Source organism: Mus musculus, chromosome 4 (genome assembly GCF_000001635.26).
Source record: "Mus musculus strain C57BL/6J chromosome 4, GRCm38.p6 C57BL/6J".
In the NCBI taxonomy this organism is placed as follows: Eukaryota; Metazoa; Chordata; class Mammalia; order Rodentia; family Muridae; genus Mus; species Mus musculus.
The window spans coordinates 49632005-49657159 of NC_000070.6; the positions used below are offsets into that span (position 1 = coordinate 49632005).

At 41.4% G+C, this 25155-nt stretch overlaps 1 protein-coding gene across 6 annotated transcripts; it reads left to right on the forward strand.

The window, feature by feature from the left end:
• Positions 1-24883, forward strand: Rnf20 (ring finger protein 20). 6 transcript variants are annotated; one of them, XM_006537553.4, is made up of 21 exons: positions 1-29; positions 361-508; positions 1250-1406; positions 5902-6069; positions 6183-6330; positions 6621-6803; positions 10062-10180; positions 12480-12626; positions 13615-13692; positions 13882-14001; positions 16282-16461; positions 17266-17401; positions 17722-17843; positions 17959-18323; positions 19427-19544; positions 20518-20667; positions 21061-21273; positions 22187-22312; positions 22443-22583; positions 23407-23508; positions 23797-24883. In XM_006537553.4, exons 3-21 carry the CDS (start codon positions 1278-1280, stop codon positions 23971-23973), a joined length of 2922 nt encoding a protein of 973 aa, XP_006537616.1. In that variant the 5' UTR covers positions 1-29; positions 361-508; positions 1250-1277; the 3' UTR covers positions 23974-24883. The 6 variants fall into 6 exon arrangements, with proteins under 6 accessions (XP_006537616.1, XP_011248208.1, NP_892044.1 ...); XM_011249906.3 differs by lacking the exon at positions 1-29 and adding an exon at positions 38-207 and having other exon boundaries at positions 361-485; NM_182999.2 differs by lacking the exon at positions 1-29 and adding an exon at positions 56-207 and having other exon boundaries at positions 23797-24882.
• Positions 24884-25155: the final 272 nt, after the last annotated feature.

The following is a 25155-nucleotide window of genomic DNA, read 5'->3' on the forward strand; positions in this document are numbered from 1 at the left end:
ACTTCCGCCCTCTCCTCGCCGTGCCTCGGGTAAAGTTGAAGCAACTTCCTTTTCCTTTTCCCTACTTCCTCTCCGTGCCTCCGCCTCCGTGGAGCTCAGTCCCTCTCGCAGCGGATCCCAAGTGAATCCCTTGGAGTCCCTCTCGGGCCTTCGTGAAGAAGCGCTGGGAGCCGCGCGCTCCCTGCGGCGGGAGTTGCCAGAGCCCAGGTTTGCTCTGTCGTCTGCTGCTCCCGGGCCGTGAGCGGCGAGGACTCTCGGGTCCCATCTTCCCGGCCTGTAGTTAGCCACGCCGGAGCCAGCGGCCAGCGCTCTCCAGTCAAGCTGCGCTCTCTCCTCAGCTCCCGTCTCCTCTCTTTGCAGGCGAGGTCCAACCCAGATTGCTGCTTGCCATTGACGCCTCGTCCCGGAGTTTGGATCGGAAGCCGGCTGGATGTAGACCCCTGATGGCCGCGGTGCTCGCCATCTAGCATCCATTCCACCTCCTTGTGAGTTTCGGAACCAGAGTCAGGTAGGAAATACTGAAAGAGCATCCCGTCTGAACAGATAAAGAAACGGGGATTGTTGGCAGGTTCGGTCTCTAAAGGCAGCCCGGCTCCCCAAAGGAAGCGCTGGGGTGCTCACCTACGTCTGACATCTGGAGAACTAACTGCTCAGGGAGCGTTTACAAGGCTCTGCAAAGAGAACGCTTGCATTTCTGGGTGCTTAGTGTTCATCTGACATTATGCTAAGTTGTTTCTATAACTATGCCATCCATTTGTTGCAGTAAGTCTAGCAACATGTTGTTGTCCTTCGTTTAGGAAACCGAGATTCAGAGATAACTGACTTGTATAGGATTAATGACTTAGCTAATGTTTCCCACGTCTCTTGCCCCAAGTCTCCTAATACTTTAACCTTAACCTCTGTCATAAATAAACTCTCCTTCTTTTAGTTTTTTGTTTTTGGCATCTCAGGAAGTGAGAATCCTGAAATTTATTCATAGCTTCTCTATTATTTGAGTAGAATTTTATTTGTTATTAGCATCTTGTGTAGAAATTTATAATCCTGTCAATCCCATTCCTCAACAGTTCCCCTCCCCCTTCTCTCTTGATTTAGGGTTGATGGGTTTTGTCGTAGAATTATTTGATTTAGGTTAAAGAGTTGGCCTGAAAAAAATTACTAGTTTTTATATACAGGTACTTTATATTGTGGCATGTCTGCTTATCTTGATTCAGTTCATGTTTTCTATTTTTGTTTCTGTTTTTTCATTCAGAAAAATATAACTGTCATCTTATACCAAGATGTCAGGAATTGGAAATAAAAGAGCAGCTGGAGAGCCGGGCACATCTATGCCTCCAGAGAAGAAGACAGCTGTTGAAGATTCAGGGACCACCGTGGAAACAATTAAGTTAGGAGGTGTCTCTTCAACGGTACGAGAAAACGAGGCTGCAAAAGTGTGCTTGGCTTCTGTCAGTTGTTCCTGAAAGTAGAAATTTATGGAAGCTTCTTGAATTAAGAGATAAGCATTAGCAAAGAAGAGGGAAATAGATGAATTGATGTGGTGGTCAGTTCTTGAAGTGAGGTGTATTAATTTATGTTTGATCTGTATTTGCAAGCTGTGGTGTTTATTTTATTTTATTTTATTGAGAGTCTGACTACAGTAGTCTTTGCTATAGTTAATTGGCACTTTTCCCTTACTGAAAAATAGGTGCCGTGTTCTGAGAGGCACCCTAGCAAAGCCTTTGAGAGTGCTAGTGCTGAATGAGAGTCAGATCAGTGCCCGGGGTGTGTGTGTGTGTGCGTGCGTGTGTGTGCGCGCGTGTGTGTGCGCGCGTGCGTGCTCTCTGCCATATCTCTTGGCTGTATGGCCTGTATTATCTGTCCTGTGCCCGTTTGATTGTGAAATGAATCTGTAGTACCTGTGTGTGACATTGGGTTATGATGGAGGCAAAATGGGAGTCCTTGTAAAGAGCTCAAACGTTGTAAAAGCAATAGCATGCACTCATAAGAGTGAGCTGTTACTGGGCTAGATAATGTGGTAGACGAATTGTGTGTTTAATGGTTAGTAATACCTTTTAGACACGAGAAGCTTTGGTGGGGATGGGTTTCTGTATTTGGAACTTGGTCAAGGCACTGTAATGTGTAGACAATTTCCAGTTGTGTTTCTTGTGTATATTGAGGCTGAGGTTCAGAGAAGTTGATTTTATTTTTCAGTCAGAATAAGATCCTGCTTACTAAATGGATGAAGTGTCATTTAGGGAGATGGCCTGTCCATCTTGCTGCCAGAAGGTGGCTTTGTCTTAGCAGTGTTGATTTTGTGCATCCTAAATGCATTTATGCCAATATAAGTATTTGTTGAGTATGTCTTTTGCTGGTGCTGGTTGCTGTGCTTACAGCCCTTATACTCTAGTTTCCAGTGTGGTACTGACAAGAAAATAGGTTGATGAAAGGAAAGCAAAACACATATTCCAGCTTGGACGCTAGCCAGAGGGGAACAAGGAGCCCCGGAAGCTCCTGTGGGAGGGGAAAGAGAATCACGAGCACTTAGCAGAATTTTTCCTCTCATTCTCCTCCTCTCCCCATTCACTGACAGCCTCGTGTTTCCAAGGTGAGCATCTGCTTCTTACCTCTGCTGAAAGCACTTCCGTGCACAAAGAAGAGTAGTATCTGAGGGCTGAGGGTGGGTCTCAGTGGTAGAGAACTTGCCTAGTATGTGTTAAGGGCTTGGGTTTAATCCCTGGCCCTGGAGAGGGGTTGGGGGGAGTGCTTACATGCATGTGCTAGGCAAACTGGAATCTCAGACTTTCCTGTAAGGCTCCACGTACAAGGAAAATAGTTGATATGTGATCACATAGATACCAGTGCACAGCTGGTTAAATAGATACAAAATGACCCAGTGACTGGGTCTGTTGTCTCAACTGTAACCTTGACTGCAGAGATGCTCAGGTCACTAAGAAGTATAGTCTAAAGGTGTGTGAATGTGTCCTGATCGTTTACCACGGAGCTCTTTGTGTGAATGAGTGCAGGGAATTGATGCCGCTGTACTGGGTGGGAGCCTGGGTGACCCGGTATGATTCTGAGGTCTGTTTGCTGTCAGCTTGAGTGGGAGAGGGTGGTTGTAATGCAGTGAACAAAGGCTGCACAGTGAAGCAGTTGTCCTTAACCAGGAGCAGGTACAGTTTATGCATGTCAGCAGAGGAAAGGCAGGGGGTGCAGAGTCAGGTTGAGGCTGATCATTAGCAGTAGTTTGAAGAAGTGGGTTTGTGCATTCTTTTCTGATTGCTTCTGGGATTTCAGAGAAATCTGAGAGGAAAATTGGGGTGTTTGAAGAAAGAGAGGAAGATAGTAGTCACTGTGCAGAGAGGTTGTCCTAGGGAGTGCAGTAGAGTTGCTTACTGGGCAACACTGGGGCTCACTTGGATTTCTGAGCATGTACTGTAAGTGAATCTAGTCAACATGGGATTTAGTTTTTCTTATTACAGTTAGCTGTGTGAGTCTAAGCTTGGAAGTAGGTGGAGAGTTGGATATTACAGGGATTGAAGGTTTTCCAGGATAAACATGATAAAGAAGCAAGAAAAGAGGAGCAGGTATATAAACGGTGATTGTGACAACTCATCATAGAAGGTGTGTTTGGAAAAGCAGGAGGTGAGGAAGCAAGAGGCCTGAGGCACAGAGGAAGGCATAAATCAATAGGTTAGATTCTGAGAGGCCAAAGAATTGTTGGAGGCAGGAAACAGAAAGGTACTAAGAAAAGTGCTGCTGCTTATGGCAGGTGAGCTTCTAGAAGGCCTGCAGGTACAGATAGAGCTGAGACAGGAGCTGTGGAAACTGATGACAGGGATTAAAAAAAAACAGATCTTTGACAGAGAAGGGGCTCACATATGGAATGATCACCTAAGTGGGAATTAAAACTTTTAGGCAATATAATGGGAAGTGGAACTGTAGCAAGTGATGGTAAGCTAGGTTCTAGATCTGGGAGATGGGACGTGAGCAATGTATGGGTAAGGCCAGCAACAGTGGCAGGTGATACGATCTAAATGTCCTAATCTGATAAGTAGTTTTGAGCAAGGGAATGGCAATGGAAAACAAAGATAGCATCTGCCTTTAGGCTGGGGCTTCTAGGAGTGTAGGAGGAAAACTGCAGGGAAATGGTTTTCTCATAGGTTTTAGCTATAGAATTCAAAGGCAGCTTTCCGTCTTAGAAGAGCCTGGGTGAATGGTTTAATGTTTGTTGATGTTCTAGTTGGTGTGAGTCTAGGAGAGCAAGGCTGAAAAATGAGGCAGACGAAAGTCTCATGCAGTAGCCAACTTTATTCAGAGCAGCAGGCAGTTTGTACTCTGAGGATTAAGAAGAATCAACATGAGTAATGTGTGCAGTCACAAGGACAAGCTACACGTGGCAAATACATGTTTCTCCTTAGAGGCACATGAAGAACAGCTGAAGTAACTACTCCTATCTACTACATCGGCGAGGAACATGAAAACACATTCCAAGAACAGTTCTCAGTTTGAAACCCTGTCTTGTTTTATTGGAATTTTCTCATGAGCACTCAGAATTCTCACATGACTCCATACTGAGACTGTGTTCTGACCATTTACTAATAGTACAAGTAAGGCAGAGCGGAGCTCCTAGTCACTTCCCTGACATAGCAAGTGTTTTAATTAAAAATGGAAGAGGAGAAATAAAAGTCTCTAAGCAGTTCTTGCTTTAACGCTCATTTTCACCAATTTCTGCATAAAACAAGATTTTTAGTTGACTTTTTGCAAAGCAGCCTGCTCATCCATCTGAGTTTACTCTGCTCCCCTTTGATAAACTTTAATTTTTGTATAAGAAAAACAACAACAAAACAAACAAAATTTCTACCTGCTATTGTGATATTTTCCTCTCACTGCTACTCTCGCACTCCACCTCCAGGCTTCTCCAGGGGCAGAAACTAGAAAGAGTCTCAAAGGCCTGGGGAATTGGTGATGGTTGAGAGTATTTTGTTTGCTTTGCTTTATGTTTGAGACAGGATCTTTCTTTAATCCAGCAACATGGATGCTCTGGCAGATAGACCTCCTAGGTCTATCTGATCTGGCCGGAATGTTGACACACCCTGGATTACAGTATGCACGTTCTATTGTGCCAACATGAGATACTTGGAGAGACATGTTTTATATCAGGCAATGGGAACCTGGACTGGAGCAGAGCTCTGGATGATTCCTTTAGTATATAGTTTATAATAAAATTTATCCCTGAAGCCTAGTCATTTGCCATTAGAGTCCAAAATACTGACAAACTGGATGCTGTGTGTGTGTGTGTGTGTGTGTGTGTGTGTGTTTTAAATGGTTCATCTAAACCTAGGTTTAAGTCACCCAATAACTAGCAGTATGGTGGAGCCTCAGGATTCAGATACTTGGTGAAGAATCCTATTAGAGCAGTGAGGTGGTCAGCTTGAGAGTGCTATACTTGCTGTTACCATACATGATCATACACCTGTTCCTTTATTTCTTCTGTTCCCACTTCTTACTTAATCATTTGCTGTAAGAGTTCTTAATGTATGTATGCAAGGCCAAGTAGTGTTTCTCAGTTGCCATCCACTTTGTCTTTTGAGACAGGGAGCCCACTAATATTAGGCTAGGCTGGCTAGCCAGCCAGCTATCCTCAGGGATCCACCTGTCTTTATCTTTCCTGTGCTGAGGTGACAGCATTTGCTACCATACAAGGCTTTCTTAGAAGCAGGTTCTATTGATCAAACTTAGATGCTCATGCTTGTGTGACAAGCCCTGAGCACCTGAGCACCTGAGCTGTGTCCTTAGTCTCGGTTAAGATTGTTTTTTTTATTTTCTTTATAGAAAAATAACTAATGAACTAATGTGAACTTAGTGAATTTAATAGCTCGTCTGTTTTTTTGTGGAGACTAATGATTCTGTTTCCTGAGGTAGGAGGAATTAGACATTCGAACACTGCAATCCAAGAATCGTAAGCTAGCAGAAATGCTAGATCAGCGGCAGGCCATTGAAGATGAGCTTCGGGAACACATTGAAAAGCTGGAGCGACGCCAGGCCACTGATGATGCCTCACTGTTGATTGTGAACCGGTACTGGAGCCAGGTAGCTACTTTGTCTCTTCACCCCTATTCAGATCAGCCTTCTCATCCTTAGAGCGCTCTTAGTTTCTCAACTTTTGCCCTTCATGGTTGTTTACTGCATGTTTCCTTCTGTAGTTTGATGAAAACATCCGCATCATCCTTAAACGTTATGATCTGGACCAGGGTTTGGGGGACCTACTCACAGAAAGGAAAGCCTTGGTTGTGCCAGAACCAGAACCTGACTCTGATAGCAATCAGGAACGCAAAGATGACCGTGAGAGAGGCAAGTGTTTGCAAGGAAGTCTGTCACTGCCTTAGTTACCTGGGTTTTAAGGTTGAGCTTTGCTCTGAGGCTCTCCAGTTGAGCGGGACAGTGGATTTTGCTATTTCTAGCTTTAAAAGAAGATTAAGGGCTCCTTTTTCTCTCCCTGTGTTGTTGGGAGGTATTCTGTAACTGTATTAGTTACTAGATTTTTGAAGTTGAACTTTGCTTTGAGGCTTTCCATTTGAGGGAAAATTTGCTATTTCCAGATTTATAATTTGGGGGGGCTTTTTTTCTCCCCATGTTCTCAGGGGATGGGCAAGAGCCAGCTTTCTCTTTCCTTGCTACTTTGGCTAGCAGTTCCAGTGAAGAGATGGAATCTCAGCTTCAGGAGCGTGTAGAGTCCTCCCGCCGTGCTGTGTCCCAGATTGTGACTGTCTATGATAAATTGCAAGAAAAAGTGGATCTCTTATCCCGGAAACTGAACAGTGGAGGTGAGGAGAAGACCAGGAGACAGGGATCAATGGGAGGCAAGAACTCAGCTCTAGGAGGCTTGGGGTGCTGCTCAGTAGTAAGGGAGAATGTGGCTAGGTGTGTGGCTTCTATTCCAGCACCAAAACGAGTAAGAGAGGAAAACTCAGTTTAACGAAGCTCCCTGGAGTTTTAACCCTTGTGACTCTCAGTGTAATTCCCATGACATGCTAACGATATACTTTCATAAGTAGAAGTAAACTTCTGACTTCAGATGGTGAGTTTTAATGTGTTCCTTTTCCTTTGGTGTATTTAAAGACAGTTAGATGAGGTAGTAAAGTAATAAGATGACTCCTGTGTTTGAAGAGATAGAATAGGAAACCAGTGGATGAAAAAGCCTTAAAGTAAAATGACCATTTGGAATACTTATTGAGTTTTATTACTGAAATTATGTTTGTACAGTATAGGAAGTATACTAAAATTATTAAAGATCTTTAGTCATTTGTGATAGATCTCTTTCTTAAATGCAGATAAAATGCCTTTATTTCAGGTTTTCAACATTAGCCATGATCTGGTTACAGTATCTTTTAAGAAGTTTTATTGTATATGTATATGTGAGTGTATAATTATATACACATGAGTGTAGGTAACTGAGGAGTTCAGAAGAGGGCATCAGGTCCCCCTGGACCTTGAGTTGTTGGCCACCTGACATGGATTTTTGGTAACTAAACTGGGGTTCCCTGCAAGAGCAGTACATTCTCTTATCCTCTAGCCATCTCCCTAACCCTCTGTTGTAGTATTTTAGCTGCCGTGATTATCATCAAGATATTTAATGTTTTAATCTCCTAAATAAATTAGTTAACTATAATGTGCTTTATTTACTAGGTGAGCAAATAAGAACTGTATTATTCTAGAATTTTATTTTCAAGAAAATTCTTAAAAATTGCTTCTTTTTTAGTACGGTAATTAATATGCTTGTTTATATTTTATTTTTTAATTAGGATACTACAGTTGAGAGTGGATGGGTATGACTACTCCTTCCTATTGCTATAAAACTAGCTGTGTGATACTTCTGTCTCCCATGGCTCTAATTGACTGCCTAGAGGGTATTGTTAAACCACTCTAATGTGGGGAATGTACAATGTGCAGAGGTTATTTTGATGCTACATTTGATATTTTAGGTGAATGTCAAGTACATTATTTGCTATATTTGTAAAGGAATTAGACTGAATAGAAAATAAAACTGAACTAAGAACTGTTTTGGGGTTCTGTGTCTACAAGATTGCTCAGCTTTGAAGGCTCTTGCACAAGCCTGATAACAAGCGTTTAATCTCTGGTTCCCACAAGGTGGCAGGAGACAACCAATTCTTGAGGGTTATCCTTTGACCTCCAAATTCACGTGCCTGTACACACAGGACAGACCCATGCATACACAGAAACAAAAATTATTTTTTGTAAGTGTGTTTTAAGATCAAGTTTAAGTTAAAAAAAAAACACATTTTATTTTAAATTCTAAATAGTTAAGCTGTTTGTGATCCAGAGGAAATCTGTGTTGATAAAAAAAGTAAAGATATATATCTTTATATCTATATGAATTATAATGTATATTATAACTCATAACACATATATGTATATGTGTGCTATGAATTATAATACTGAGTAATAACTTTTTAGAAGTTCATTTTCACCCATGGTTTCATTCTTGTTTAGATTTATGGCTTATTTATTAATTTACTAACACTCACTGGGTTTTAATTGAATTTTAGGGCCTGGCTTCAGAACTTAGGGTATTGAAGAATGAAAATTTAGGCATTAGTTTTTAACTCAGGTTGACTCAGTCGCCGTTTAATTATGTATTTATTTTGCCATAGCTATGGAGAGTCTTAACTAGAGGGTTTTGTATGAGTCCCTGGGAATTGTCTATCTTGAAAGTCTGATAAATGATTCAGGTGGGCAATCCTACATGGAAACTGGGAACCCGTGACTTGACTGATCTGTTGCATGAGTACTGAGAGCAGTAATAACAAGTGGTGTAGGAATGCTTTTTCCTGGCAACTCTAAAGGATAATGTGTGTCTGGAGACTAATTGGTTCCATTTATAGCACATAGATTGAGCTGTAATAATTATGACTAATTTTAAACACCTGAATTCAGCATAAGAAATTCTAAAGATGTAACTTGTAAATTTGTAAATATTATGTACATTTTTGACTTTGAGCTTCAGGAACTTTAGACCGTGTACAACTGTGCTTACCCAAGGCTACCTACTCTCCACCTTGATGCCCTTCCCCCATTGTGTTTGATGCCATTGGATATTCATTCCATTACGAACAGTGGCCAGCCAGGTGTGGAGTCCAAACTGTCAAGTCCAGCCTGTGCAATGATGTAGTGATAATGCAAAGTAAAGCCTTTATGTCTGGCTTTGAGTAAAATGTTCCAGCAGAGCCTATGCTTTGTTTGGGTTGATCCATAGAGGCTGAGAAACTTTTTTTGAGACTGTTTGAACTTAAAGAAGAAACATTGTGTCTCTTGAAGGTCTGCACTTGGTGCTACTTGAGAGCTTGCCACTGCACAAACCTTGATCCTAAGACACTCGAGGCAAACCTGGAGTTCTTCCTCCTGATTTTTGGCTAGCCATGATCAAAGGGACTGAGATTCGTATGGGTCATTTGCTCTCTCTGGTAGCAAAGGAAAGAAAATCAACCTTGATAGTTGGAACCTTTTCCAGACCCAATTAATTTTGTACTTAACATAATATTGTGATAAGTGAGTTCTGTGTTTTTATCTTTGTTCATTGGGATTTTTATATGTGATTATTTGAAGATAGAAATTATGCTTCCTGTCTCTCCACCACAAAAGAGAGATGCTTCATGTTGTTATTAGTTAATAATAGGAGTTTGTGATTACCTTATAAAATAAAATTGTATTGCTTTAATTTGGACACTGCTTAGAAATCTTGTCTGTTCTAAATTCTAAAGTATCTATTTTTGGTGATGGTAATTGTATGTGAATACAATGATATAGCCTTCATTTATTTGTTCAAGGCATTTGTCTTAACAGAGATGAGAATAGGTGATGGTTGCAGGTTGACTCATTTATATAACCAATTACCTATCACCTGACCTGGGTGCTTCCTGTGTCCTGTGAGATAACACACTAGGTTACTTTCTGACATTCTGAGGATAGTGAGGTGAGCCATCAGGTTGATGCTTTGATGCAATAGATGATTGTACAACTTAAGACTATTGATACTAAACTAAAGTGCAGTTCTTCTTTCTCAGATAACCTGATAGTGGAGGAAGCAGTGCAGGAGTTGAACTCCTTCCTTGCACAAGAGAATGTGAGGCTTCAGGAGCTGACAGACCTCCTTCAGGAGAAGCATCACACCATGTCTCAGGAGGTACTTGACCAGAAGGAATAACAGCCATTCTTCGTAGCTCTGGGTGACCACACCAAGTCAGAACTGTGAGAACTTTGAGAGGCCCCTTAATTTTACAAGGCATACTTACATTGAGGAGAGTGTGGGGCAGTAACAACAGTCAACTCTGAGAGAGCAACGTCCATGAAAAGGTTAAAGAAGAAAACAACTGAACCATTCCTCTTTGTGCCTTTGTTTAATAGTAGTTTAGGATCTTCATCATTGTGAAGAAATGCCACAACACAACAAAATTGTAAATCCTAAATGATTCACTGCCCTAAATATAATAGATCGTCAACAGTGGTACTGAGTGAATAGCCAAGTGAGAGTAGAGCAGAGTATGGTGAGGAGGGAGGCTTCTGCAATGGTGAAGCCATAGGACCTTGGGGAATGTGAATGTTCACCCCAGAGTAGCTCCCAGACAGTGCCATGATTACTATCCCATGCTAGATTTCGGCATCTGTCTATGTAACATGCTTATGAGAAAGTGAAAAGCTTTGGATCTTTCCGCACATGCTTCTGATTACTTTGTTAGCTCAGGTGATATGTTATCTGTTGATAATGACCTACTTTGGTTTGGCTACTAGACTTTTGTGCTGATTAGTTATTTAGTTATTGTCACTTAGTCATTTGGTACCCAGTTTTAAGCACTACATGAATATTACTACTAATGGCAAAACAGCTTCCATTTTACTGGTGAGGATACAAATGAAGGGTAGTGTACAGTCGGAGCAGGTGATTAAAAAATGTGATTTGCTGAGTTTGTTTAATCTCAGAGCCATGTTTACCCTGCACTGTTTCCTGAGCTCTGCTGTTAGGTTCTTTGCTTGGATGCTCATGGACTTTTAGCAGCATTTACAAATAGATGGGGGTGTCATATTTTAGGGAATTAGCTCGGTGTTACCAAGATAGAAATGTCTCCTGTTGAGGCCTTTCCCAAATCTCAGCAAGAGTAAGCAAGGGCCTCTCTGTTTTGCTCTCTGGGCTCGTGTGTAGAACCCATGTCTTGCATTGCTATTTCCTTTCATTTTTAAAAACAACATCAGAGTAGGATTTAATTTCCTGGCACCAAGTACAGCGCAGCTTCTTCATGCAACAATTTATTTATTTTTCCATTAGTTTATTTATTCACTTCACATCTGATCTCAGCTCCCCTCTCTCCTCCCAGTTCCTCTTACACAGCCCCTCACCTCTCATTGCTGGTTCTTGATGCCGACTGTCTGCTGGGAGGCTGTCAATTGCAGCGGAGGGCCTGAAGACTTCTTAGCATGTCAGCTGAACTACATTGAGTGTTCTAAGAAACAAAGCAGATCCTGCCTGAGCTTTTTAGTATAGCCTCAGAGTTATACACTATATATATATATATACCACTAAAGTTGTCTGGGATCAAGGGGAGGAACAGATTCATCTCTTAGTGGGAAGATTGTCAGAGGAAAAAAAAATAAGCTGAAGGGTCTATACAGAGTAATGGGAACATGGGGCAGTTTCATAATTGAGATGCTATGTAGTAATATCCCGTTGATGCAAAGTTGAGATCCTCAGTATCTACATACAGTTGAATGCAGTAGTATTGATTGTAATCCCCAAACTCTACTCCGTAAGATGAGATGAGAGGCAGGGACTGGGCATACCTGGAAGTTTGAGGGCCTGACATATGACAAGAAAATCTGTCTCAAACAAGATGGAAGAAAAGGACTGATGCCTGAGGTTGTCTGGTCATCTCCACATACAAGCTATGGCAGGCGCGTGCACACGCACACACACATGCATGCACGTGCACTCTCTCTCTCTCTCTCTCTCTCTCTCTCTCTCTCTCTCTCTCTCTCTCTCACAAACACACACACACAACCTGATTGTAAACTGCTCAAGAGTCAGCTTAAACACAGAAGAAGTTTCTATCTTGTTCTATAAGGATTATCATTTCTGGATATGTAGCTAGAGAAAGTTGGTAGTAAGAGATGTTTCTGTTTTAAATTCTTATTTTCTAAAGTATTTGATAAAGGTTGTTTTCTTTTTAAAAAAATCTTCATTTTCTGATGGTTGTGGTCTTTCTAGGGAAATGATGCTTTTCATGGATAGATTATTGAGTCTTAACTGATTGTCCTTGTGAAAGTTCTTAGCAATTGCCTGTAGCAGTCTAAGAACTTTTCTTTTTACATTTGGGTGTTGAATACATTTTTTTATATATAATGGTATGTGAGCAAGGACTAATTTTATGGAATTTGGAATGCTTGACTCAGTCCTTTTGTTATGTTTCTGAATGCTTGTCTTTGCGATGTAGTTCTGTAAGTTGCAGGGTAAAGTAGAGACAGCTGAGTCACGAGTGTCCGTCTTGGAGTCCATGATTGATGACCTGCAGTGGGATATTGACAAAATTCGAAAAAGAGAACAGCGTCTCAACCGGCATTTGGCTGAAGTCCTAGAGCGGGTCAGTGCTGATTATATAGGCTTAAAAATGACTTAGGAATGTATATTTTATTCATGTGTATGTGTGTGTGAGAGGGAATATGCCATTATGTGTACAGATGCCTGTGGAGGCCAGAAGAGGGTATTAGATCCCCTGGAGCTACAGTTATATAGGGTTGAGTAGCCAAGCATGAGTGCAGGGAGCTTCCACCTGGACTCCTGCAAGAGCAGCAAGTGTTTTTAACTGCTCAGCCACCATCTCTCCAGTCTTTCCCACCCCAATATAATCTTTCTTTTTGTTTTTGAGACTTTCATAAATGTATACCATGCATTTTAATCCCATTGATCCTCCATCCAATTTTTCCAGAACTCCTCTCCATATGTTCCCCTCTCATCTTTTAATATCTTTTTTTTTTTTTTAAATAACCCACTGACTCCTATTTGGGTTTTACATGCTTGTGAGTGGGCAACATACCAAAGGCCACAACCCCAAATTAAAATGACTTTCCCTTAGCAGCTATCAACTGCCAGTAGCTCTTCAGTCAGGGGAAGGTAAACTCCTCCCTTTTCCATGCTAGTATATTGATTAATTTGATCTTGTGCAGGCAGTCATAGGTACTGTGAGTTCTCATAAGCACAGCAACCATGTCATATCCAGGAAACAACTGTTTAACAGCAGTCCTTCCCTCCTCCTAGCACTTAACAGTCTTCCCTGAGCCGTGTGTGTGTGTGTGTGTGTGTGTGTGTGTGTGTGTGTGTGTATTGTGTGTTTTCTCCCATGTTTAGCTGAGCACTTGATTGACACTTGTTCTCAGAACTTCAACCATTTTACTGGTTGTATGTCTGTGGTAACTAACATCCACTACAAACAAAAGCTTTTTAAGGAGTCATCTTTCTCAGAAAGAATCAGCCAGATGCTGCTATTTGAGGAAGAAACATCATTTGAATGTCCCTGGTAAACAACTGAAGCCTTGCAGCCTCTCAGTAAAGAGTCCTTGTCTTCTCTGTAGGTGAATTCAAAAGGCTATAAAGTATATGGAGCGGGGAGCAGTCTCTATGGAGGCACAATCACCATCAATGCCCGGAAGGTAACATTTGCTCCCCCTGGGACATGGTGCTTCCCTGGGAATAGGCCTCGTGCCTAGGGCCTGCCTGCATTGGTTCCCAGGGGACAGTGGCATTTGCAGGAGTGGAGCAGTGGACATGGGAAACATGAAGTGGGATGATGTAGTTCTTTTCTCTTTATTCTCACTTGCTGTTTTCCTGGTCCTTTGTAGTTTGAGGAAATGAATGCAGAGCTTGAGGAGAACAAAGAGTTGGCTCAGAACCGACATTGTGAGCTGGAGAAGCTTCGTCAAGACTTTGAAGAGGTCACTACACAGAATGAAAAGTTGAAGGTAGGAGGCACAGCTCTGAAGGACAAATGATTTGTTCATCAACTTGTGAACCTGCATACTTTATGAGGACAAGAAAAAATGTGGCCAAATTTAGCCTCTTCCATGACAGCTCAACACATGAGGTGTACCTTAACACAGCAGAGGCCATTTGTGACCTGCCCATTGCTAACATGCTCGGTAAAGAGTTGCAAGATTTAGGATGTCTACTCTTGCTTTTCTGGTTGGTATACAGAAACTTAATTAGAAGAGATGGGCAAGAATGGGAAAACGGCTCCAGATTAGAACGATTGGAGAGGAAGAAGCAAAGTTGTCTCTGTCTGCAGGCGCCATGATATTGCGTATAGGGACCTGAGAGAACTAGAACTGAGCTCCTTGAAGTTGAAGAATGTAAAATCACCAACAACAGACTTGATAGAAACTATCTCATTTCATATAGCATTAAAAATAGTACATTTAACCAAAGATCAGTGTATAATGAAACTGTAGATGTACAGTGGAATGTTATTCAGCTTTGAAAAAGGAAATTTAGTCATTTGGGGCAGCATTGATAAACTTGGGGACATTATACTAAGTGAAATAAAGCAGGTAGAGATAGACATAGTGTTTGAAATATATGGTTGCTAAGAAAGGGGATCTCATAGAAGCAGAGAATAGACTTGAGAGGAAACATTGGCTCAAGACCAAGTTCTCAACACAAAGGGCTTTATTTGCCTCAGAGGGACAAATGCAAGGAATAAGAGACAAAGACAGGAGATAGAGAATGAGGGGGAAGGGGAAGAGAATAAGGAAGAGGGAATAGTGGTTTTTGTTCCAGAGAACAAAGAACTGCCTCTGGATAGAGAGGAGGTCTTGGGAAAGTGAAAACTTTAAAAAGTAAGCAGGGAAACCCAGTATTAGTATGAGGTTTTTATTTTAATTGGGCATGCTAATTAGATGAGCCAAAGGGGCTTTTGATTGTTGAACTTCAATACTTTGATAGCTGGACCATGGCAGTCAGCCTTAGGAGGAAGACGTGGCCAAATAAAGGATAGGCTTTGGTGGCTAGCTTTAGGAATGCTATCTAATGAGGCAGAGGGGACAGAGGGAGAAGGGCAAGGCCTGCCAGGTCCCTTCATTCCCACCGTTTTGTTTTATTATTGGTTTGATGGGCTTTGGGTATGTAGGTGTTTTTCTTTCTGGCTGCTTCCTGCTGACATTGGGACATTATTGGTAGAGGACACAAGGAAGTTAAGTTGCTGGTAAAGATTGGAAAGAACAGGCTCTATCAGTTAATGTCTAGGTTCTGCGGAACTATCTGAAGCTAGGGAATTGTAGTCTGTAAGACTGGATCAGGATGTAGATTCCAAAGAAACAGCTGGGGCTGGCACTAGAGTTTCTGGAGTAGTCTGTAGTTGAGTTGAGATCTGCTGGAGAGGCCGGTTCTCCTGCATTTGAGCTTCGACTCCTCCTCACCAGGCCAAGCTGGACTGATAATGCAGAGTGGGCAGGCACTGGGGAATGAGTGTAGGTGGGAGGATGGTTGTGGAGAAGGGTTGGGGGCGGGGGGATGTTGGAGCCTTAACAGAGTTTAGGTAAGGCCAAAAGAAAGTGGGAAGGTATTTTGGCAGCTGTGGGGAGTGGGGGAAATGGGCAGCTGCTCAGTCAGGCCTGATGGATGTGGCCTGCAGCCTCAGTGCTGAGCTGAATCTGTGGGCATTCTGGGCTGGTGTTATTTCTGCCTATTAGAATTGTCCTTTGCAGGATCTTAGGGGAACAAAGAAGAATCTTCTGGAAGTCTTCCTCATCTTTCTTTGATTCATAGACTATCATTTATAATTTATTTCTAGATTAACAAATAATAAGGATACTTGAACTAAAAGGAAAAACTTCATTAACATTCTTGGGGAGTTAAATCAAATGGTTGCTTAGGAAAAACATAACCATTTTTTGCTACCAGTCAGAATTATTTTCTCTGTGGCCATTAATAAAGAACAGCTAGTTACTGGGGTCTTCATCTGTGACTTAGAACAAATGTCCTGGTCAGGTCAATTCCACTCAGCTCTTCTAGTGGCTTATATTTGAGTTGAAACAATGTAAAACACATATCAAAATAGTTCTGGGTGACCTGGTTTACTCAGGGATTGGGTTTTACTCAGAAGTGGTAGTCTAGACTTCATAATTTTCTGAGTAATGGTTTCAAGTATGTGGAACATTGGTGAGTTACTCTCCCATGGCTCTGACTTGTGGGACATACATGTTTCACTCTGATTCTGACTTGCCTTTTCGTTGGGCCTTCCTAAGGTGGAATTGCGGAGTGCAGTGGAGGAAGTGGTTAAGGAAACCCCAGAGTATCGCTGCATGCAGTCACAGTTCTCTGTCCTGTATAACGAGAGTCTGCAGTTGAAAGCCCACTTGGATGAAGCTCGGACCCTGCTTCATGGCACCCGGGGTACTCACCAGCGCCAGGTTGAACTCATTGAGGTAACAGCGAACTTTTCTTTGTTTCACTGCATATGGATCTTACATGTGGGGAGATCAGGCAGATACTGTGCCATTGTGTGTGATTCAATGGAACCTGGCTGGCACTCTTATCACAAAGCCAACCATTCCCTCTCCTGCATTGTCTTCTCTATATGATTGCCTGACTAATGGATTTTGTGGTTTTACTTTCATGTATAGCTAATATCCCATTCATCCAGTGGGTATATGTATAAGACAACAGACCTCTTCCTGATGAGGAAGTGAGTGGAAAGTGAAAAGTTTGTCGATAGAAGTAGGCATGTGCTCCAACAGTGACAGCCATCATGAAGCTGTGCATACGGATCTTACATGTGGGGAGATCAGGCAGATACTGTGCCATTGTGATATTGAATGCACATTTAGGCAAATTATTTTGAAGGAATAACTTTTACTTTGGTATTTATGTTCACTTTTGTGTTTTCTATACTCCTTAAAGTAGTATTTAGGGAAGTTAGTTTTTATGTATGTTGGCTAAATAAATTGATACTAGTTTATGTTTACATCTGGACAGTTTATGGTTAGTTCTCTAACTGAATTGTAATCTCAGAGCTCAAGGCCATTTTTCTTTTTTTAATTTCTTCAGTGTTCTGCCAGGTTATAAAGTCATGCTTCTAAATTGCATCTGGTGTTCTTTTAAGTCATGAAATGGAAAATTTTGAGACAGCCTTCTTTTCTTAGCAGTGTTTTATCTTTTCGGACTGTTACAGATTGAATTTAGAGATAGAATAAAGTTGTATGAATGTCTTACTGGTTCTTTATCTGCAGCGAGATGAGGTTAGTCTGCATAAGAAGCTGAGAACTGAAGTCATTCAGCTGGAGGATACCTTGGCCCAGGTTCGCAAGGAGTATGAGATGTTGAGGATAGAGTTTGAGCAGACCCTTGCTGCCAATGAACAAGCAGGTATAATCATTCTTGCCCTACCCTGTGTTCTGTCTGTTGTAAACTCCTTTGAAATAAAACTTGATTCTTGAGCCTTGTTAATGCTAACCTCAGAAGACACGAAGTAGTACCTGGGATGGAATCCTGTAATTGATTTTGAGCCACAGCCTGGGTGTTGGTTTTAACTCATTCAAGCAGTTTGATTTTCATCCTCTGAGCAGGAGCATTTCTTTTAGTAGTACCCTCACTTCTATTCAGAAGTTCCTGATGTGCTCTGAGCTTTCTCTCCTTGACCCTTACCCCTTTTTAAGGCTCCCAATATTGTTGCTGCTGTTTTTCAGGCCCCATAAACCGGGAGATGCGGCATCTCATTAGCAGCCTCCAGAATCATAACCACCAGCTGAAGGGTGAAGTCCTAAGGTATAAACGGAAGCTGAGAGAGGCGCAGTCTGACCTGAACAAGGTGACCTGGAGCAGTGGATAAGCATTGTTTGCCATGGTGATGGTAAGGGTGGTATGAGCGAGGGAAGCATCTTGCTCCATAGAGGTCATGTGTGTCTTTCCACTTTGTCTCCTAGACACGTCTGCGCAGTGGCAGTGCCCTCCTGCAGTCTCAGTCTAGTACTGAGGACCCCAAGGACGAGCCCACAGAGCTGAAGCAGGATTCTGAAGACCTAGCCACTCATTCCTCAGCGCTGAAGGCATCTCAGGAGGATGAAGTTAAGTCCAAACGGGATGAAGAAGAGAGAGAACGAGAAAGGAGGGAGAAAGAAAGAGAGCGAGAGCGAGAACGAGAAAAGGAAAAGGAGAGAGAACGAGAGAAACAGAAACTGAAAGAGTCAGAAAAGGAGAGAGATTCTGTTAAGGATAAAGAGAAAGGGAAACATGATGATGGAAGGAAGAAGGAAGCAGAAATTATCAAGCAGCTGAAGATTGAACTTAAGTAAGTGATGTTGATGGGGATTCAGAGCCTGGACCTAAGAATGAAATGTTTGCTTTATGGTATGGCTCACCCAAGCATTACACAGTATTTTAGATGTAGCTGAATGTACAATTAATGTGGTCTCAACTTTCAATCTGATGTGTAGCTGAATGGCCTGCCTGGCCGTTGTACAGTGCTGCCTAGTGGTTAGGTGCCAGTCAACCCCTGGTTGGGCATTTACTTCTCATGAGTCCATATTAAGAGAACAGATAACACATTGAAGTAGCACACCTGGAAATTATTGGAAGTTGACTACTGCTTTTAATTTAAGTAAATTATGATATCACTTTTATTTTAAATTACCCTATATCTCTAATCTTAGTGTTGTCTGGTAATTTATTTGTAGTTGGCAGGTTTGCTTATATACTAGTCCAAAACTAAGAATTCCTTAGGCAGTTTCCTCCTACAGAATTTAGACAGAAGGACACACTTAATTGGATGCAACATTACTTTTGTCCCAACGTAATCCTCCTTAGCCAGGGATGTTCTGCTGAAACTAGCTCTTCTGACTCTGACTTTTCTTTTATCCTGTGTGACATTTGAATTTAAGGGTTTGATGTACTTAAAAAGTTTGAGCTCAGATGTAGTTACACTTAATAATTTAGTAAGACATGAAGTGTTAGTGTTCAGCTGATGTTTACAGCTGCCATTGTCAATCCTAGGATTAGGAGTTTATTTTAACCTTTCGAAATTTCCTTCTGTTTGATTTTTTTTTTTTTTTAAGGTAAACTCATTTCCCCCTATAAAAATCATCTGAACTCTCAGTTTCTCAGGGGCACCACTTGAATGTGCCTATGTCATAAGTGCCACAGTTACTTACGTTACAACTTTATGTTGCAGAATTAAACAGAGGATGTATGGCTTATATATATGGCTTTCTTTTCTGTGCTTTCCAACTGCATTCTGTAAGTCTTATCAGTGATTATGTAAAATGTGTCTTTCCTTTATAACATAGAGTAAACAGACTGTTGAAATGTGGTTGCAGCATCCACCCAAATGTCCTCCCTCTGACGTCCTTTGTTTTCTCAGTCTGTTGGTTCTTTTCCTCTACCACCCGGTCATAGGAAAGCACAAGAGAGCCAGAAGGAGATGAAACTACTGCTGGATATGTACCGCTCTGCCCCCAAGGAGCAGAGAGACAAAGTGCAGCTAATGGCAGCTGAGAAGAAGTCAAAGGCAGAGGTAAGCAAGCCTTCTGTTACCTGTCATCCTGGTGAAAATCTTCAGTTGTGAGGTTGTCCTTTATATTTTTTCATATCAAATGTTCAATTTTTAAAAATTCTTTAAAAGAGGAGGGCCCCTGACTCTGAAATCAGTCTCTTAAAATTCCTTGCCGGGTAGTAAAATATGTCAAAATTACAAGAATGTGGAGTAGGTTTGTAAAAATTTTCATTCCTTAATTAGTCCTGAGAAATTATTACCACTTTACATGTATTATTACTATAGTAATTCTCTTTTTCTGGTTGCATTTTAAAGGAATCTTTTTTTGCTAGTTTTTATTGTTTTGTGTGTAAGGATGTTTCCTTGCCTGTATATCTGTGTATCACATGTGTGCGTGGTATCCATGGAGGCCAGAGGTACCTGGTGCTTTTGGAGCCCCGGAGAGGACCCCTAGAACTCACTTAGAGATGCCTGTGAGCTACCATGTGGGTGAGAGAAATTGAACCCAAGTCCTCAAGAAGAGCAGCCAGTATTCTTCACCACTCAGCCATCCCATCACCCCTGAGATGAATGACGTTTTGTTTTGTTTGGCTTTGTCTGTGTAGCCCCGGCTGGTCTAGAATTCACTAGATTTGGGGGCCAGGCTGCCCCCAAAATCTTGGATCCACCTACCTCTGCCTCCTAAGTGTTGGGATTAAAGGTGTGCAGCACCATGCATGTCCTGAAAGAAAGGTTTTTATCCTTGAACATTTGAGGCCTTCGTTCCCAAAGAAGACTATGTAATAGGCACAACCGCTGGCTATAGATAGGTGCATGAAAGGCTATAGGTCTGATAAGTGGTGTGCTGGACTATGTCGTTTTCAGTTTATCATTTATCCTGTTCTACAGTTCTTTGATACTTGGTTATGTGGGCCTTCCATGTGTATATAATGTTGGTTGAATTTTGGAAGTGTTTGCTGACTTAGTTTTTTACATGATCCTTTTCCTCCTGTAGTTGGAGGATCTCAGACAAAGACTCAAGGATCTGGAAGATAAGGAGAAGAAAGAGAACAAGAAAATGGCTGATGAGGATGCCTTGAGGAAGATCCGGGCAGTGGAGGAGCAGATTGAATACCTGCAGAAGAAGCTGGCTATGGCCAAGCAGGTGGGCACTACTCCTCTATAAACACTTTCAAATCTGCAAGGTAAGTCACTGTCAGTGCAGGTTGACTTTAGTCCTACTGCTCTTTGTTGTCATAACCTTTATCCTTTGTTATTACGTTGAAATCCTTGTCTGCCATCCTTCTCTTACTTTATTCTGTGTATTTGGGCGGCAGAATTTACTTTGAGTGGAATAGCTGTTGTTTCAGACATTGTTTACTGAGGGACCTCTTCTTTCTCTGCTGACTGGGACTGATGCATATACTGATTAGAAAATGAAATTTTTTATACTCTGATTATAGACATATGAAACTAATGCAGGCTATCAGAAGGAAGGTCTAGTGTCCTCTGCTCATCCTTTGACATTGGCATATTTGCTAATTGATCCTCGTGTTAGGAGGAAGAGGCTCTCCTGTCTGAGATGGATGTCACAGGACAGGCCTTTGAGGACATGCAGGAGCAGAACATCCGTCTGATGCAGCAGTTGCGGGAGAAGGACGATGCAAACTTCAAGCTCATGTCAGAGCGAATCAAGTCTAATCAGATCCATAAGTTGCTTAAAGAGGAAAAGGAAGAGTTAGCTGATCAGGTTTTGACACTGAAGACTCAGGTAATTGAGAGTTCTCCATTATGTTGAAGTAGGGAGCTTTCTGTGTGAAGGCATGCACAATACTGATCATTGTGGCTTCATTTCTTTCTGAGATAGAAATGCTGCAAACTAAGTGTATGTTAGAGTCTGGGTAAATACATTTCACATGCTTACACGCTTACCTCAAAAATATGGGCTTTCAGGCAGGTGAGATGGCTCAGTGGGTAAGAGCACTGACTGCTCTTCCGAAGGTCCTGAGTTCAAATCCCAGAAACCACATGGTGGCTCACAACCACCCATAATGGAATCTGACACCCTCTTCTGGTGCGTCTGAAGACAGCGACAGTGTACTTACTTATAATAATAAATAAATAAAAATCTATTTTTTTTTTAAAAAAAGGGCTTTCGTTGACCTGGTTGCCTCTGGATATTGGGATGGGAGTTTGTGAGTGAGAGGTCAGAAGTGGATGTGTGATTTTACTTTTTTACCTCTTAGTTTTGTTTGATTCTATTTTGTGGATTAATTTTAAGAAAAAGTTTACTTTAGAACCTCTAGCTGTTCTGAAAAAAAAAATGGAGTTGAGTTTGGTTTGAGTTAAGTGTTTAATTTCTGGTTGGAAAGGCCTCGTTTTGGGGATTAGTATACCTGCAGAAGATGAATATCTAAAGATAACTTTCTATTCTTGGCAGTTTGGAAACAGGTCTTTTTGGTAGGTTCCTTAACTATGAATATCCATGAATTATTTTATGTGAAAATTTGAAGCCTTCGCTAATATCATAATCTTAGATATATCTTAAAAGGTTCATGAAAAAGTCAGCAATAGCTTGACGTTTCTGACATGCTGTAATTTTTGAGGATGTATAGGTAAATGGAACATAACTGATTTTATTTTCCTACCTCCTTACATTAAAATCTGATTTTTGTCCTACACAGGTAGATGCCCAGTTACAGGTAGTAAGAAAACTGGAAGAGAAGGAGCACCTACTTCAGAGTAACATTGGCACAGGGGAGAAGGAGCTGGGTCTTAGGACTCAAGCCTTGGAGATGAATAAACGCAAGGTGTGCTGCTCTCTGTAACAACATGGTTGGGCAGCCTCCAGAACCTGCCTGGAGTCTTTCCAGTTCACCTAATCTTAGGCTATCATTCCCCTCCTTAGAAGAATCAGGTCTGTTTCTGTGTTCTACATAGGCAATGGAGGCGGCCCAGCTTGCAGATGACCTCAAAGCACAGCTAGAACTGGCTCAGAAGAAGCTCCATGATTTCCAGGATGAAATCGTGGAGAACAGTGTCACCAAAGAAAAGGACTTGTTCAATTTCAAACGAGCACAGGCAAGAGCAGTTGTCTTTGGTTATATATTTACCTTCTTTGTGAGGGCTGTGGTGAGTGTGGCACACCATGAACTGCTATACCGAAGGACCTTGTGGGAAGGGACTGGCATTGCTGTATGCCATGTTCCCTAGTTGTGAAATAAATACTGGTAAACTGTGTAACCTGGTAACTGGTAAGTAGTCACAAAACGAGGGGAAGGTTAAAATCTCACTTGTTCTCATTTTTCTCATGCCACCTATTTTCATGATAGCTTCTGTTCTTTTCCATAGGACAGTAAATTATTTAATCCAAGTCTACCCTCACAATAAATTAGTTACCACAAAATAAAGCATCCTGCTCTCTGAGTTTCCAGGTTGTGTTTTCATTGGACTGAAAGTGCTCTCATTGATGCAGTTCTTTTTTTTTTAAAGATTTATTTATTTATTATTATTATTTATTATATATACACTGTAGCTATCCTCAGACACTCCAGAAGAGGGCATCAGATTTTGTTACGGATGGTTATGAGCCACTATGTGGTTGCTGGGATTTGAACTCTGGACCTTCTGAAGAGCAGTCTGCGCTCTTAACCACTGAGCCATCTTGCCAGCCCCATTGATGCAGTTCTAATTTGGGGATAAGATTAGGGTTGTCCCTTCTGAAACAAAAGTGTCTGGTAACCAGGTATTTGTAAGTGCTTACATTCCTAATAAGGGAATTGGACATGGAAGGACTGGAAGTTCTTTGTTTTTATAGTATAAAAGGTCAAGTTGGATAAATTCCTTCTGTCAGAAATGACAGGTCTGGGAAGTGTGTGTGGCTATGTCTATTTTCTTGCTGCAGGAAGACATCTCTAGGCTTCGAAGAAAGCTAGAGACCACCAAGAAGCCAGACAATGTGCCCAAGTGTGATGAAATTCTGATGGAGGAGATAAAGGACTACAAGGTAAGAAAAACTGACTTGGTGGTGTTTCTGTGTTTGCTGGGGCTGGAAGTGGTCCACTAATGCCCTGAGACAGTGAGCTTTACCCCAAGGCAGAAGTGGTCTACTTGAAGACCTGAGAGTAGACACTGACCTTCACCTCAAGTCTAGCAGAGAATGGTTATTTTCAGGGTAAAATGGCACTCTTCCTAGAGCACCACAGTTGCCTTGTTTATTTGCTTATATATCATGAGGTTTATTTATAGTTCCTCAGGCACTGATTTTTTTTTTTTTTTTTTTTTCTATTTCTAGGCACGGCTGACCTGCCCTTGCTGTAACATGCGTAAAAAGGATGCAGTACTTACCAAGTGTTTTCACGTTTTCTGCTTTGAGTGTGTGAAGACGCGCTATGACACTCGCCAGCGCAAGTGTCCCAAGTGTAATGCTGCTTTTGGTGCCAATGATTTCCATCGCATCTACATTGGCTGATTGCAGTCAAGAAAGAGGACTGGCTAGGCAAGCACTTACTCATTAATCACCAGGCCTCTACCTCCTCTCTCCTAGACAGCTGGCCATCTCCCTTGTTCCCCAGACTTTGTCCGGGTTCTCTTCGCCAGTAGCGAGAGAACATAGTGAGGAAGACTGCAAGTCTTGGGACTTAGAATGAACTAGAAATTACTAGCGTTTGTCTTCCCTTCAGCTTTCTTTGTGTCCTTCTTTCGGATTTTTCAGCATTTTCTTCTTGGGCCTAGCCTATAAACTGGTTTTGCCCACTCCTCTTGAAGAAGTCAGGTTGATAGTTTGGGCACTGAGAAGGGAATGTGGGTAGAGTGAACATATACTATTATGGAGGAGTGAATTTTTGATAAGTTATCTATGGGCCCAAAATTCTTGATTTGGGTAGTAAACCTTTCTAAACTTAGGTTATAAAATGGTATAGTTGTGTTAGTCTCTCCTGGAAGGTTTGAAGCCTTAATGAAATTATATCCAGGATACTTCATTCTATTTCTCACTTCTAGGAGACTGACTTTTTGGGTCAGTTGGACTTCTTGCTAAAGTTATTTATGTTTTAGGTATTCAAATATTAATAGTTTTTTTTTAATTTCTTAAAGCCAGAATAATTTCAAATGTGATAGTCCCTATGGTGTGTGTTTTTTTTTTTTAATATACATCTTTTCTGAAATCAGAATTAGTATTAAGAAGTAACAGGAATGCATTGATTGTGAAGAGATCTCGGTAGTCTGGGAATGAGATCCAGGGCGATGTTGGGGAATTATGAATTACTGTCCCCTCCTCTCCAGAGGGAGTCTTTGTTCTCTGTGTTCCTGAAGATTCTCAGTAATGTTTCTGTAGGATTTTAATATTCCATGTGCTTCAATTAAAGCAGGATTCAGGTTGCTCTTGTGTTTGTGGTGTTCTTTGTTATGACTATTCCAAAACTGATTTTTTTAAGATAAAGACTTTTGCTATTTAATGCAGGCTGGCCTTGAATCATAACAGTTCCCCTTTCTGAAGATTGGGGATGTGTGTCACCATGCCCAGTGATTGGGGATGTCACCATGCCCAGTGAATTCTTTAAACAGAATTAAAATTAAGAGGCTGTCTTTGTTGACAGCATTTAGTTTGTTTGTTTGTTTATTTGTTTGTTTAAATATGAATTAAGGTAGTTTT